The 14,778-nt window shown below is 38.4% G+C and overlaps 1 protein-coding gene across 1 annotated transcript in view; it reads right to left on the bottom strand.

Annotated features, from left to right (window-relative positions):
- Positions 1–7,668: 7,668 nt before the first annotated feature.
- Positions 7,669–14,778, bottom strand: part of LOC128026575 (protocadherin-15-like) — a 174,287-nt gene continuing 167,177 nt past the window's right edge. The window contains exons 36-37 of the mRNA XM_052613836.1: positions 13,153–13,264; positions 7,669–10,414 (exon numbers count right to left, since the gene is read on the bottom strand). Coding sequence (XP_052469796.1) covers positions 9,830–10,414; positions 13,153–13,264 — 697 coding nt within the window. The 3' untranslated portion in view covers positions 7,669–9,829. The remainder of the gene's footprint in view (positions 10,415–13,152; positions 13,265–14,778) is intronic.

The raw sequence follows: 14,778 nt of genomic DNA, 5'->3' as shown, positions 1-14,778 counted from the left end.
GTACAAAACAGAAATTATAAGTGCCCAAAACCAACAATATATACTTAGGGCTGCCAAAAATGGTTTCTTAAAATTGCCTTGAAAAATAAAAACTTCAAATGGTGCTCAAAAATAAACATTATTTTTACACAAGGACATTAGAGGTACACAAATGTCAAAACAAACATGAAGTATTTATAAATTACTGTCTTAAACTACTGAATGGCCAGGTGTCCAGCATTTAAGTTATGCACACTTTCTCCTGCTGAAAACCATCTCTGCAATGAATGATGGGTCTAAGATTGGACACAAAAGGAAAAGGTTTTGAGCTAATACTGAGAGCAGTGTTCATGGTTGGTTGGGGCAGTGACTGGTCAGCAGGGGGCAGCAGAGCAGTCATGATTTCTTTCCTACATTAACTGGTTAAATGAGTGGCATCTTGCTGTTCATTAAACTAATTTTCAGATAATGCCAGACCAGCCACGTTTGAGAGCATCATCTCAATCTGCAGATGACACCAGGCACGAAAAAGAGAAGAGAGAGAAAAAAAAGCATTAAAAGTCAATACAGCACATTAGAATTTTATAGAGAGTACAAATTATGTATAACATAATATGTCCAGAAGTGCTAGCAATATCATATCATACACTTCAAACAGAACTATTTTAAACATCTAATTTAGAACTATTTAAACATTTCTTGGTACATGCTATTATGAACATTTGTAATTGTATGAATATTTGTATTTTAAAAATAGGTCAACACTGGCCTATTTAAGTGAATTGCAAACAAATCTAAGTTTTATATATATAACATTTTGAGTACACCTTGGCCACGGTGCAAAGTGCAAAGACAGATGCAAAGACTAAAACAGAGTTCTTCAAATCTTTTCCTGGAGGGTCGATGTGTTACACATATATGTACATATATTTACACACACACACACACACACACACACACACACACACACACACACACACACACATATATATATATATATATATATACACATATCTACACACACACATATATATATACACATATGTGTACATATATGCGTGCATACATATACCTATATAGGTACATATATGCACATATAAATGCACCTATATGTTCTCCTATAATAGTAAAATTTAAATCCATAGCTGCTAGGCAACATAAAAGTCCAAAATGTAGAAATGTACATTATTTATTTACTCAAGATCAATCAGATAGTACAAAACAAAAAATATAGTACAAGAACAAAAATAAGACAAAAAACTGAAACCTCCTCCGCCTCCTCCTCTTCCTTCCTGCACTATCCAATGACGTTTGATAGGGTGTCTGAGATTTTTTTTTTTCGGCACACAATGAGTGAAAGCGATGTTTTGAAACCAGGTCCCAGAGTATTTGAAAACGCCGCCTTTGCATTTCGTCTTGACGGCGAATCTATTTTCTGAAAATATGACGCCATCAGCCCACGTCTCGCCCCTAGTCAAACACCACTACATCACGTAACAGCAACAAAAACATGAACAAACACTGAACGCTAACATTAACACGGATTAATAAACGTATTGTTCCATGTTCGTTTGTGTACCACGCGCAAGGTGTATCAGCAAATCCATGTCTTCTTCTCCGTTTTAAGTGTATCTCTGTGGCATAATTACAGCGCCACATGCTGGTCTGGCATGTATACTACATCGGTTTCGTGTGGACGCGGATATTTCTTGAGACGAGGAAAAAAACGTCTCCGTGTGGACGGGGCTGAAGAAGTAACGGGTACTTACGGTTATGGATAGAAATGTAGCGGGGTAAAGAGTACAATATTTGCCTCTCAAATGTACTTTAGTTAAGTCATGAGTACTCCCCAAAAATGATACTCGAGAAAAGTACAGATTCCTCATAATTGACCTTAAGTACTGTACTCAAGTAAATGTACTCCGTTACTGTCCGGCTCTGAATATCATGTTAATATATTGCCATAGTTAAATTCCATAACATGCCAATTACATGTGATACCAATTTCACATGTTCACACATACATAAGTTCTTGCATAATTTTTTTTCGTTAATTCTTAGTTTTTGCCTTGATAATAGAAAATATGTATGACAGTATGACATGTATGACAGTCAAAAATGAGATATGAGCTACAAAATGACCAAATCCTGCCATAAGCTATATAGAAGACATATCTTGTATGTATATGGCTTATATGTGGATATGAAGCAATACAGGAGACCTATATTTCTGCATAAGCACATATATGCACCTCAATTTTGCCTATATGTGGCATATATACGCATATATGTAGCATATATATTATCATATGTGTGCATATACACTGCATATAGGTTTCATATATGCACATATATCCATGTATAGGTTCTTTCCATGTGGGAAAACGACATGATATATGAACAAAACAGGACAGATGAGAATCACAGGCTATGACAGCTCTGGTCTGTCCCGGGGCTACAGGGCTTCTGTCTGGCGCTCAAACTGTTGCTTCTTTTCAGCCGTGTGGTTTTTCTCTTGTAAAAAATTTGTTTGCAGCATCAAACCACACAATTACCCCTCAACCACCTCACAAGTCTGTCATGGGCCTTTACCAAAAGACGATCATTTCTCTTAAAGCACACGCAACCCCGGGTACTTTCATAAACATCTGCGTGTGCGTTTCACCCCTGCAGGATGCAGACATTGACTAGCTAATTATATAATCTGGGTAATTAGAATCATAAGTCAGAACTGTAATAGCAGCTCTGAAACATTCAATAGAGGCTCATCTGAGAGAAGAGAGATAACAGCCTCGGCCTTGTACTACAGCACCTGAGCCCAAACCTCACACATAGTGCTGGCTGTGAACACACATGCTTCCTGGAAGCCCTGTCATCACATGTGCCTGTGAGCTCTGCAGCCCGGCTCTCTGTTTGTGTGTTAGTCACACAGAAAATATGTTTTATTGGAATGTTTTGATCTAGAGATCACAGTATGTCTGTGTGGGAGAGAAGATGTTGGGAATGGACTAGCTTTCTTATTGAATTTCTTATTTTATATATAGAATTTACTACGAGGCCTACTGTTTTACTATTAAAAATGTAAGTAAAACAGTAGCCTTTCCTATGAATGGAATGTTAATTATCTTCTTTTTTTCACACTGCAAATGTGTAGATGGAAGATGAAATCATTGCATTTTGGGATATAGTATAAATATATTTAACACTTTTGCATTCAATTTTGTGTAAAAACATGTCAGCTAGATTGAATACTGAATAGAAATCTCTTACAGTTACTTCACCACACTGGAAATGGAAGGTCAAACTGAGTGCACTGGAATGTGGGATACAGTCTTCCATGCAGTCAGGGACATCACTAGGATTGGAAGACGGTGTGAAATATTTGCCTTCACACAGGGATGTGCACAGGAATTTTGAGGGGCAGTTGCAGTTATATGAGTTATAGACCAAAATATCAGCAAGCATGGCTTCATTTCAGAAAAAGGCTTTCTTCTCGGTCTGTTTGGACCCATGAAATGGAAGATAAATTAGTATAGATTTAGCAGGAGCACCCGTGTCTGTTTGACATTTCATCTGAGCTATCGCAGTCTCACGTGAAAACTCCAGGCTTGCACATGTGATATCGCGTTGTTTCCTTCTCGTTAGTGTTTGGTTGTGATATGTAGTTTGCGTTTTAAAGTCATGCAGTGTGAAACCTTCTGTCGCCGATCCATCGTGCAGTGTGAACACAGCAGTGACTGAATGCTGGCTAAGATAGTCATGCAGTGTGAAAAGAACAGTGACCCAACTTCTTTGAAAATCGTGCAGTCTGAACTCGGCTTTAGGCATACCTGCCCCATGTGCCTCCTCCTGGTCCACATTTTCCTCACATGGTCTGGAGGCTTGTGACTGCTCCTCTTCATCTTAAATGTAATGTAATTATGAAACATTGCATTAGTAGGCTAAAATATGAGGCTGATTAATTAATCAATTTGCCTACACAGTGTCATGTCATCTTTATCACAGTGCAAAGTCTCTGTCTCACCAGCTGATTGGCTTTTTCGCGGCCAACCCTGTAGTGCGGCCCTTTGCTGCCTCCCCCTCTCCTGAATCCGCCTCTTTTCAGTGGGCATCTTGGCTTCAAACAATACCAAAAATATTGATAGGATTTAGGCATTTAACCATTTTGAATAAAATAATTAATGTGATTGTAGCTTGTAGCTTAGTTTGCCTAATGCCTACCAAAAAAAAAAAAAAAAAAAAATAGTAGCCTAGGCTGCTTGTCTGCAAGCTATCCGTCTGATTATTTAGGCTAAACGTGGCAAACTCAGCATGGCTTTATTAAGATTTTAATTCTTTTCATAAAACTTGATGATGATCGTTCGTTTGTTATATATCACAAACTCACCTTTTCCGACAACGTTGAGTCGTCTCACCCGGCAGCTGTAGCCACGTAAACAGAGTTTGGCCTTCCCCTACTAACTTTCACTTTCTGTGCCCGAATATGGAAGTAAATGTGGCTTTGCGATTTTTTTTTTTCCTCCACTCACATACAAGCATGTGTGTGTATTTATACGTAAAAAATAATTATATACATTGAGAGTACACACACATTTATTATGTAAATACAAACTTTTATTTTGGATGCGATTAATCGCGATTATAATCGTCTCAGCCCTAGTTAGAATAGCTAACATATATAATAAATAAAACGAAATAATTTGGTAGTTTAGGCTATGCATAGTGCCTAGACCTGCCAAAAAATGCTTATTGTTAGAAGGAAACGCCAATGCCAATCTCCTGCAGCTGCTTCTCTTTCTCTTTGCTAAAATATCTTAGAATATCCATCTCATCTGCTCAATAAATTAAAGGACGGTAATAGCATTAACAGGGACCCTATGACATTTTGCCCATATTGTTTTAGAATATGCCTATCATAGAGATATGTTATATTATTGGCAAAGAATAAAGAACTGTGATTAGCTTGCTAAGTTAACCATTTCTTGTATTTTGCTTGTTCACTCTAACGTTAGCTAGACTACAGTTTTCCATAGAAAACCAAAATATCCTTAACCTCAAGAAAACATAGCTAAATGTAAGCAGGTAATTAAAAACAACGTAACGTTACAATTTCACTCTGTATCACGACACTTACCTATCTTCCCTTTACCATTAGCGTGTGTATTGGTGTGTGGGCGGGAGGGTGCATAGCGAGTTCAGACCAAACTAGAGAAACGACGAAACGAGATGAATCCTCCAGTTACTTGCAGCGCTCCAGTGTAAGAAAATATCGATACACGTGAGTATCGCGATATTTTGTTTGGCGATACTGTATCGATTCTCAAAAACGTAATATCGATATTAAAAAAATAAATAAATAAATAAAATCATACAAGATTCACGGCAGTTGTTTCGTTTCGAGTTCATTTCCTAACCGCTAGATGGCAGTCTTCATCTCTGAACAAATCCCGACAGGAAATACTAGAGCACCCCCATGTTTTCTTTTACTGTCTATGGCTTTTACTGTGTCTATGGCTTTAATGTAGTTCGCTGCTAGTAATGGAGGGTGAAAGATTTATTCCAGTTCATGTTTGGTGTACAAAGCAAAAAGATAAAGTCCACTGCGGGACGCTTGCTGTGACCCGTGTGAAGAGGCTCATTTAGGGGCGTTTTATGCAGTTGGTGCGGTGCTCGCGTCGCGGTTTTCGACGGCGATAAAGTTAGTTTGACATTCATTAGACATTCTTTTTATTTTTGCCAATTAAACTCTTTAAGGTGGTTATGTTTTGAGACCAAACTAGCTCATGTCATAAATCTATGCCCTTAACTCCAAAGAGTGGGGTGGTGGGTATTAACAATTAACCATTTAAATTAATTAAACAATTTAACTACTTGACATTATAATATAAAACCAATACTCAAAAGTTCAGATAAACATCCCTGTTATTGCACAATTTTTTTTGAATCACCGTTTTATGTGTTTTATAATAATTTCACAACTTTTAATGTATGCATTAATATAAATCCATTAAACGACAACACAATTTGATCTAAACATATCAAACCAAATGTAAAATATACAGAATATTATTCAGTATAATGCACAAGGCATAGTTTTTCAGATTATGCCTTTATTGTTTTTATAAACATTATTCAATATATATATATATATATATATATATATATATATATATATATATATATATATATATATATATATTAACTGTTTTATATACTGTCCCCACTTAAATTAATTAAACTGACACAGTTTGAGATAAAGGTATTAAACCAACTGTATTATATTCTTTATAATGCACAAGGCCTGGTTTTTTAGATTATGCTTTAATTATATATATATATATATATATATATATATATATATATATATATATATATATTATTATTATTATTATTATTATTATTATTATTATTAAAGAATCCTGCAAGCATTTTAATTTATCCCCTTTACTCATACTGCACAAAAAGTGGTTCAGTAACATTAAATGTTACAGGGACTGATTATTGCAAATGCAGATCCCACTGTGTTCTGGCTAAACAAATTTTATTTATTTATTTATGCTTAGGTTTGCTTATGGTGGTGTTCTTAATGACAGCTTTCCTTACAATATACTATTCCTAAAATTAGAAATATCCCAATATATCGCCTTGCTCACAGTATCGCAATATATCGTATTGCAACCCCTGTACCGTGATACATATCGTATCGCCACATTCTTGACAATACACAGCCCTAGTCTGCAATGCTCTGACAACTGCCAGTTCACACCAATGCAACGAGACGGTGCGGTGCATCATCTTGATAGCACAATGACTCTTTGTACTTCTGTCCAACTTGCGACTTTTCAGCTATTTTTTGTAGCTGGATATATATCATTTGTTGGTCTAAATATGAATGAGGATACGGTTGTTGACAAATCAAATTGTTATTGTTGTTCTTATTATCATTTAAGGGGGCTTAGGAACATTTTGGGGTAGCTTCAGCCCCCCTAAAACAGGCCTAACGGCATCCCTGCATGCAGTGTAGTAGGCTACATCATCCAGAAATCCCATACACAGACAATTTCAATATCGTGCACACCATACCTATTATATACTCCAGAAAAAAAAAATAAAAAAAAATATGTTGCACGTTGCAATATAGTACATCATCCGAGTATTGCATATTTTGCATACTACTGCACTCTAGTGAGACAGTAAGAGCATTATGTAAGTATGCGATTCCGAACATATCAATCCTTGCCAACACCAGGCAGTGATCTTCAGCCTCTATGCAATGTGATGTTGAACCTTCCTGCATGACAAACACAAGCCGGTCATGAATGTGCACACACTCTTACTCCTCATGTATGCTTACAACCTAAATCTGCCCACACACACGCTGAAGCATCAACAGCTGAGCCAGAGGAGAGGAGGCAGCTCACAGTCAGAGCCCATTTGACTCAAACACAGCTCACTGCAGCACATGTGCAGGAGGAAAATAAGAGGACAGGTGGGCCGACATATTGCACTTTACCTGACTATAATCAGCAGATAGTACATGAGCAAAATATAAAAGACAAGTTTAAGATGCTTAAGGGTTTAAAGGTGAACAGGACATATCTCAGCATACAAAATATGAAATTGTGTTGCAGTTATGACATTACATTTGCAATGTGATGAAGAGATAAGATTTTTAATCTTGATTTTTTCAAATGTGGACACTGTTTTTTTCAAAACGATAACTAAACAGGTAATGAGGTCATGTGACAACAATGGCATATTATTATTGTTATGAAATTCACATACTTAAGAATAAAATGTAAAAAGTGTACACTGCACTGTATTCAATAAAAGTCATAATTCAATTCTGATCACTGCCCAAGTTTTAAACCCACACATTTTTAGAAATTCTTAGGGAATGTGACATATTACGTTGTCTCTGCACAGAATACAGAATTTTAACATTACAAATTAATTCAAAATCTCAGTTCACCCTTGAGAACCTCAATGAGAATGAAGTTCCTCTTAAGGTATTCAAAGTGCGATTTCAATTCAGAAAGCAAAACAAACTTCATACATCAGAAGGCGACATTTTCCTCCATTTGAAATCTATATTCTGTATAGTACATAACATGCAAGGTCTTCTGTGATTCGGATTGGGAAGACTAGCAAGTAATGACCATCAGGGCTCTTAGAAGAGAGAATGGGTAAATAGTGTGTCTCCCTCTGCTGCTGAATATTAAACTGTGCAGTTAACAGTCACAGTTACCTGTATGTGCATCAGGTTACACAAACATGTACAATGTGAATAAAACATCAAAAATCAAGTGTGACAAATGGTGGAAAATGCCGCCACATGGCAGGTAAATTAAAAAAGCTTTAACCAAACAAGCAGGCTCTAATCACTTAAAAAATTATGTTTTCTTTACTTGCTAAAACAAGAAGTAAACAAGAGGTCAAATGTAACAGTTTAACCAGTCAAGTAATCACAAGATGTTTCCGGTACTCTGCAGTCAGAAAATAACAGTGTTTTAAGAATAAAAAGAACATCAAAACAAGGGTTAGCCAGGCAAATTAGAAGACCAAAGTGACCGTTAATATAGTTGTATTTAATTGTTGTAAAGATAACATCACGTAATAGGCATCAATGAACATTCTAAGACTCTCAGTCTTGAAAGACAGTTTCCTCTCTGCCCAGGCAGATGTAATAAACTGGATGGGCAATTATTCATATCTGACAGAGCTGTCAGCCTTTGATGGACAGAAGAATGATTGTTGGAAAAACACTCATATTCAGCTTGTGCTCATTGATTCTTTTGAGAAAACATTTGTGTACTTTATTTGTTATCTGAGAAAGCCTGATATACTTCTATATCTGACCTGGAAAGCACAGCAGGTCAGTATATACAAATATAAGACGCACTTTATGGAGACATTTACTGGAGTGACATTCTGTTGTATGATGTTCCTGTGGCTCAAAGCATGGGTTCAGTTCCCAGGAACACACATACTGATAAAAAAAAAAAAAAATTGTATAGCCAGATTGTACTATTAATCACTTTTGATAAAAGCGTCTGTCAAATGCATAAATGTAAATGTAAAGTATATGAACACTGATTAAGATGAAAAATTTCATAATTATAAATCAAAGCTTCAAACTATCTGACCAATGTAAAAAACAAAACTCAAAAGTGAAGGAAATCCAAGATGAATTAGATTTTGATAAAAAAAAGGAGTGACAAAAAAAAATGGCTCTAGTTATCAAAAAAAACATAGACTGTATATTTTATACTTAAGTATACATTTATAGATCTATGTAAATAATCTTTTCAAAACATTAGGGCTATTACAACCATATATTCTTTATATGTAAAAAATACATCCATTAAAAACAAATGTAGCAGCCATCACTGTTTATATTGATTTTAAGGGATTTTTTTGTTTTTGTGAACAGTTTGTGGACTAATTTATAAAAAAATACTCTTCAATCAAAGCTGTAATGCACACACTTTCTAAAATGTTTGAATCTGCAATTTTTTTGTATCGTCTGTTGGTGAGATCAAATCTGATAACTAATAACTTAAATGATACAGTCTATACATTTTGGAAACGTTAAATTGAGGCAAAGAAATTTGTACAGAATAGCCCTGTCTTCTACAACAATTTATCTGTCACTACAATAAAAAGTGAAATAGTCATCTGCATGAAAAAAAAAAAAGAACTCTTTATAAGAGAATCACATTTCTTTGTCGGTGTCTCATGTGTGCAACAGAATCGAGATAAACTCTTTACAGAACCCAAACAAAACATAGAAAAGACTAGAAAGGAAAGTAAATAGAAACCGTACCATCGGAAATAGCAAAACTAGAAATCAGAGTTTTGTCATTGGTATGTGTAAGTTGTTCCAGGGACCCATCCAGAGCTCCTCTTCATCGGACAGCGTTTGCTCACATGGAGATTCTACCAACTCTTTAATCTTCTCGTTGTCCACTGAGGACTCCTGTTCAAAGCACCCCTTATCCCGCTCCAAACGGGCTTTATCGATGTTGGATTTGGGCCCTATGCTGTTACGGCCCATTACACTGCACTCTTTGGAGTTAAGGTTGTGATCGGTAGCATAGGAATGGGCAATGGTGGTGCTGATAGTAGGCCCATTGTCTTCTGTTCCATTCAAAGGTAAATGCTCTTCATGTGTGACACCCAGCTTGTCCAGTTTTTTAAATTGCTTGCCTAACCGTGTTGGCGAGCCCAGTTTTAAGTTGTTGGGGTAAGGGGGCCTTCGAGTTCGGATTATGGTACCATTTTGGGAAAGGTATACCGATCCGTTGATGTTACTGTGGCTGCTGATGTAGGGTATGCGATTGCGTTGTACATCCGATGGTCCACTGTCTTCTCCTGTTGAAGTCGTGTCATGCTCTTGGTCCAACACTAGCTTGATTCGCTTCTTTATGCCAGCCTGGAGATCAGAGAGAAGAATTATTAACATAAATCAGTTATCAGAGGGAAAAAAAAACTCCATTAATTGGGAATGGTAGAGACCAGCGGCCATATTCACAAACAATTTCATTTTATCTGTAGGGGTCCTAACAATGAGTTTCTTAACATTTCACTAGTTCACGCTTACATATAATTAGCTGAGGTATGGTATGCATATTTGGCGTGCTAGAGGTAAGTTAGCGATATTTATACTATGGGATTGATTACTTGATTATGGTCCACCTGTGTTGATTAGGCTAAGTATCTGACGCGCTCCTCCCGAATCTTATTAATAAAATGTCATTTATTAGCCTTAAGATTTTTTTGTGAATATGACCCCAGTCATATGAAATTGCAATCAAAATCAACCTAAAGGTTGTGTGCACCCCTAGTAGAGAAGCAAACTGACATCTTACACATGTGGTTCAATATTATATCAAAACACTCACAGTAGGGATACTGTTTTTGGAAACAGAAACATGAGATTAAAACATATAAATGTTTTGAAGACACATTTTAGAGTTAGCAATGTAGGTCCACGCAAGAGAAGAAATTTGAGAAGCACACCAAAAAAAATAAAATAAATGGCATGCCATTTTCAGCACTTCCATGCAGTTGGATTTGATCCAAAACACACCAGTATTAGAGAAAAGACAGGTATCAAGTGGGAATCACTTCACTCCATGGCAGAAGTCAGATAGGTCTTACTTGATCCCTGTTTAGAAAGCTGTGGAATCTCCTGAGACAGAATCTGCATCTGTTACTTCTGTGGTCCCTTCGGTTCCCGACTGCCTAGATCCTCTCTCAGATCCTGAGCCACTGCCAGAAGTTATGGCATCCTCATCCACTTCTGTTATTGGCGAGAGGCCTCCAAACGTCTCATCTGAACTCTGAATGCTGCTTTCTGTGGCATATGGTGTACCTCCACTTTCTGCTGCTGAGATCACACTTGACCTCCGTGATATTGATCCCTCACTCATCTCACTAGCTGACTCTCTGCTCTCTGCTGCTTCATCCTCAACGTCGGCGTCTTCTTCTTCAGATGCCTCTTCTTCCTCCTCACTTTCCTCATCAATGGTGTCCTGGGAGGATCGGGTCATGATGCTCTTGCGAGAGCGGCGGCTTCCTCCTGCTGATCTGGAGCTTGTGGAGCTTCTCTCACTGCCGGACATGGAAACAGCATCTGATTCTGTGTCATCTGATGCAGCAGATCCACTCTTTTCTGTCCCGGATGATGCAGAGGCACTTGCTGACCCTATCTCACCACTACTTTCCTCACCAGATACTGATGCTTGTGAAGACCTTACTGAAGACCGGGCTGAAGACCCCTTAGAGATGCCACCTGATTCACTGCCACTCATAGTACCACTTGCACTTCCAGAAGCACTCCCACTTCTGCTGCTCCGTGTTCCTGCACTTGAACCCTCTGAGGAACCCTTAGTACGGGATGATTTCATTGAAGAGCGAGCAGAAGATGGTTCTGATCCTGACTCTTCCGTCCCTTTAGACTCTTCATCTTCTTCATCTTCTTCCTCTGACTCCTTTTCTGTGGCAGAACTCTTCTCAGCACTGGACTCTTCCTCAGTTCCTGATTTTTCAGTCCCAGATCCAGACGCAGTTCCTGAGGTCTTTCCAGACCCTGACTCTTCCTGCGAGCCAGATTCCTCCTCTGAACCTGACCCTTTCTCGGTTTCGGATTCTTTCTCAGATGTTGTCTCTGCCTCTGAATCCTTTTCGGTTCCTGACTTCTCAGTCCCAGATTTGGATTTACTCTCTTCATCAGATTCATCTGGTTCTTCTGGCTCTGATTCAGAATCAACCGTGCTCTCATTGGCATCATCTCTATCCAGATCCACTTTCAAATAATCCTTATCATCAGTGGATCCTGCTACGCTGCTCCTCTCAGATGATTCCTCCTCATCCGAGGCTTTCTTTCGGCTCTCTGCCTCTGATCCACTCCCGCTGGCCTCTGGCTCACTGACACTGATGGACACTTTTGATTTCTTCTCTTCTCTCTCTGACTCGGCTGCAGACTCGTCCTTCTCACTTGCAGAACTACGACTGATGGTGCTCTGTGATTTTCTTCTAAGTTGCAGCTTGTTTGCCAGATTAATGCGTTTCAGGACTTTCCCAAGTCGACTCCTGGCAGAGGATGTGCCATCAATGGAAGCGGCTGGGCTCGCCCCACCCGTCAAGCTCTCTTGACTATCAATACGACGTGCAGATGTCAGCTTGGCATAATCTTTGTCTTTCTTCCCTTTCCCAAACATCATCGGGAAGATCTTGGCCTTCTTCCATGGGGAGGTAGGTTCAGTTTTCTTCCCAGCAGCTAGCAACTTGCTGAGCTTCATGACAGACTTCAACTTCTTTGCAGCTTTGGATTCTCCAGCTTCAGCCTCGGCTGGCTCCTCATCAGGAACTTCTGGCTCTACCTGTTCGATCTCATCCTCTGGTGGGAAATCCTGGAATCCCACTTGCTTTCCACGCCCACGACCTCTCCCTCGCCCACCTCGCCCTCTTGCCTGACCCTGTTGTGACATTATTTCCTTTAAAAAATCTTATTAATCACAGGTTACTTAATGAAATGGTCAAACCTGGTATTAAATGATAAATGAAACAGAAATAATTTTCTATTGGTGAGGACAAGATTATGAACAAAAAGAAAACATAGCTGCACCATTTCCTTCATGCAGCCTGTGAATGAATGTGTAAGATTACCTCTGGCCCACCATAGTAATATCCATCATCTTCCATGATGGCCTCTCCATACTCATCATACATGGGTGTAATCAGCCTCCTGCGGCTGCCGTAGGGTGGATAGGGATCATACCTGGAGGTAGGAATGGAAATATTTCATGTGAACATAGCTTTATCTAGCACACAGTAAGTTTCAAGATAAGCTTTGCCAACATTAAAAAGTTTGTCTTGAAGTGTTGCTTTTCTCTTTTATTTTAAAATGAAGCTATACATGTTTATTTGAACTTAAACTTAATTTAATTCTGCTTCCCAACATTCAAATTTGAATAGCAATTCTGCATCCTTTGTGAAACCTCAATTCAAATCAAATGCACCTGGAGTTCTGAGTATTTTGGGGGTAACACTTCCAACAGGTTTAAAAATAGGTGTAGAACTTTCCAGCAGGTGTCACTACTGTTTGTTTATGTGTATTTCAAGTGATGGATGTTATTTTTATTTTCCTGGGTATTTGAGGAAAATGTATACATTTACCATCTTATTCTAAATGCAAGCACATTTATGTTATTTATATATGTTCTAATATTACTAGGTCGCAGATATGCCTCTTATCATTCCTAGTCACCAGATTGTGAATCTGTACATGCGTAGTTAGTGAGTGCACAGGCGCCGCCTTTATTTTTCATTTTCATTCTGTCGTTGATCAGGACTGGTACGCTTGCCAGTAAGTGTCTGTAAACTGACATTGCTAGTAATTCAGATCTAAAAATAATATCGCATGATCGTGTCATTTCATTAGTTCTTTCTGATGTTTGTTTTGTTTCATTGCAGGTTTACAACCTAGCGATCTATAGTGACTAGTTAACTGACGAGCTAAACGTCACATATGACGAGCTGTGTATGTGTGCTCAATAAATGCTCAAAAAGTGGCTCGAGTTGTATCCGCCGTGCTTGTCCTGAAACCCTTCCAGTGGGGAGTTTACTGAGCTATAGCAGGTAGCTTAGAAGAAAACTGGACAGTTGTAAACCGCCGTCGGAGCCGTGCTAGGAAATTCACGGACACCGAGCGGGGGAGAAGCCATCGTTGTTGACAGAAGTCGGGATCGGAGACCCGTATACTGAGAAGGAAGCGGCCGTTAACAACACCACTGCAAAAGAAGAGCCGAAGTCAAGAGTTAACGGGGCCGTTAAAGTGCTGAATGACCGTGAGTAAGACAGTGTGATTAATAACAGCTGCGGAGCTATAACAACGCGACTATCAGCCGTAACAGCTGAGTCTAATCTTTTGAAGCGAATCTTTCTGAACGAGTCATTTGAGTCGACTCCTCTGAACGATTCTTTTTGAACGATTCTTTTTGCTAAAAAGTGATTTTAGTGATTTTGATCACCGGGAAGAGGATAAAGATATGAGAAATGGCAGATGAAAAACCAGATCTGGAGAGTTTAAAACGGAAACGCTCAAATGCACAACGAATCTTTACAACAAGAATAAACCGCCTTAATGTCAGTGCTGGCCGTTTACGTGAAGCTGAATTGTCAGAAGAGTTAGTGAAGTTGAAAGATGATTATGACAAACTCCTTGATGGTAGTAATGAGTATGTTGATGCACTAAGCCAAATAGATGCTACGGGTGATGACAGTGAGTCGCAG

Source organism: Carassius gibelio, chromosome A13 (genome assembly GCF_023724105.1).
Source record: "Carassius gibelio isolate Cgi1373 ecotype wild population from Czech Republic chromosome A13, carGib1.2-hapl.c, whole genome shotgun sequence".
NCBI classification, from domain to species: Eukaryota; Metazoa; Chordata; class Actinopteri; order Cypriniformes; family Cyprinidae; genus Carassius; species Carassius gibelio.
This window is presented reverse-complemented; position numbering and strand designations above follow the sequence as displayed.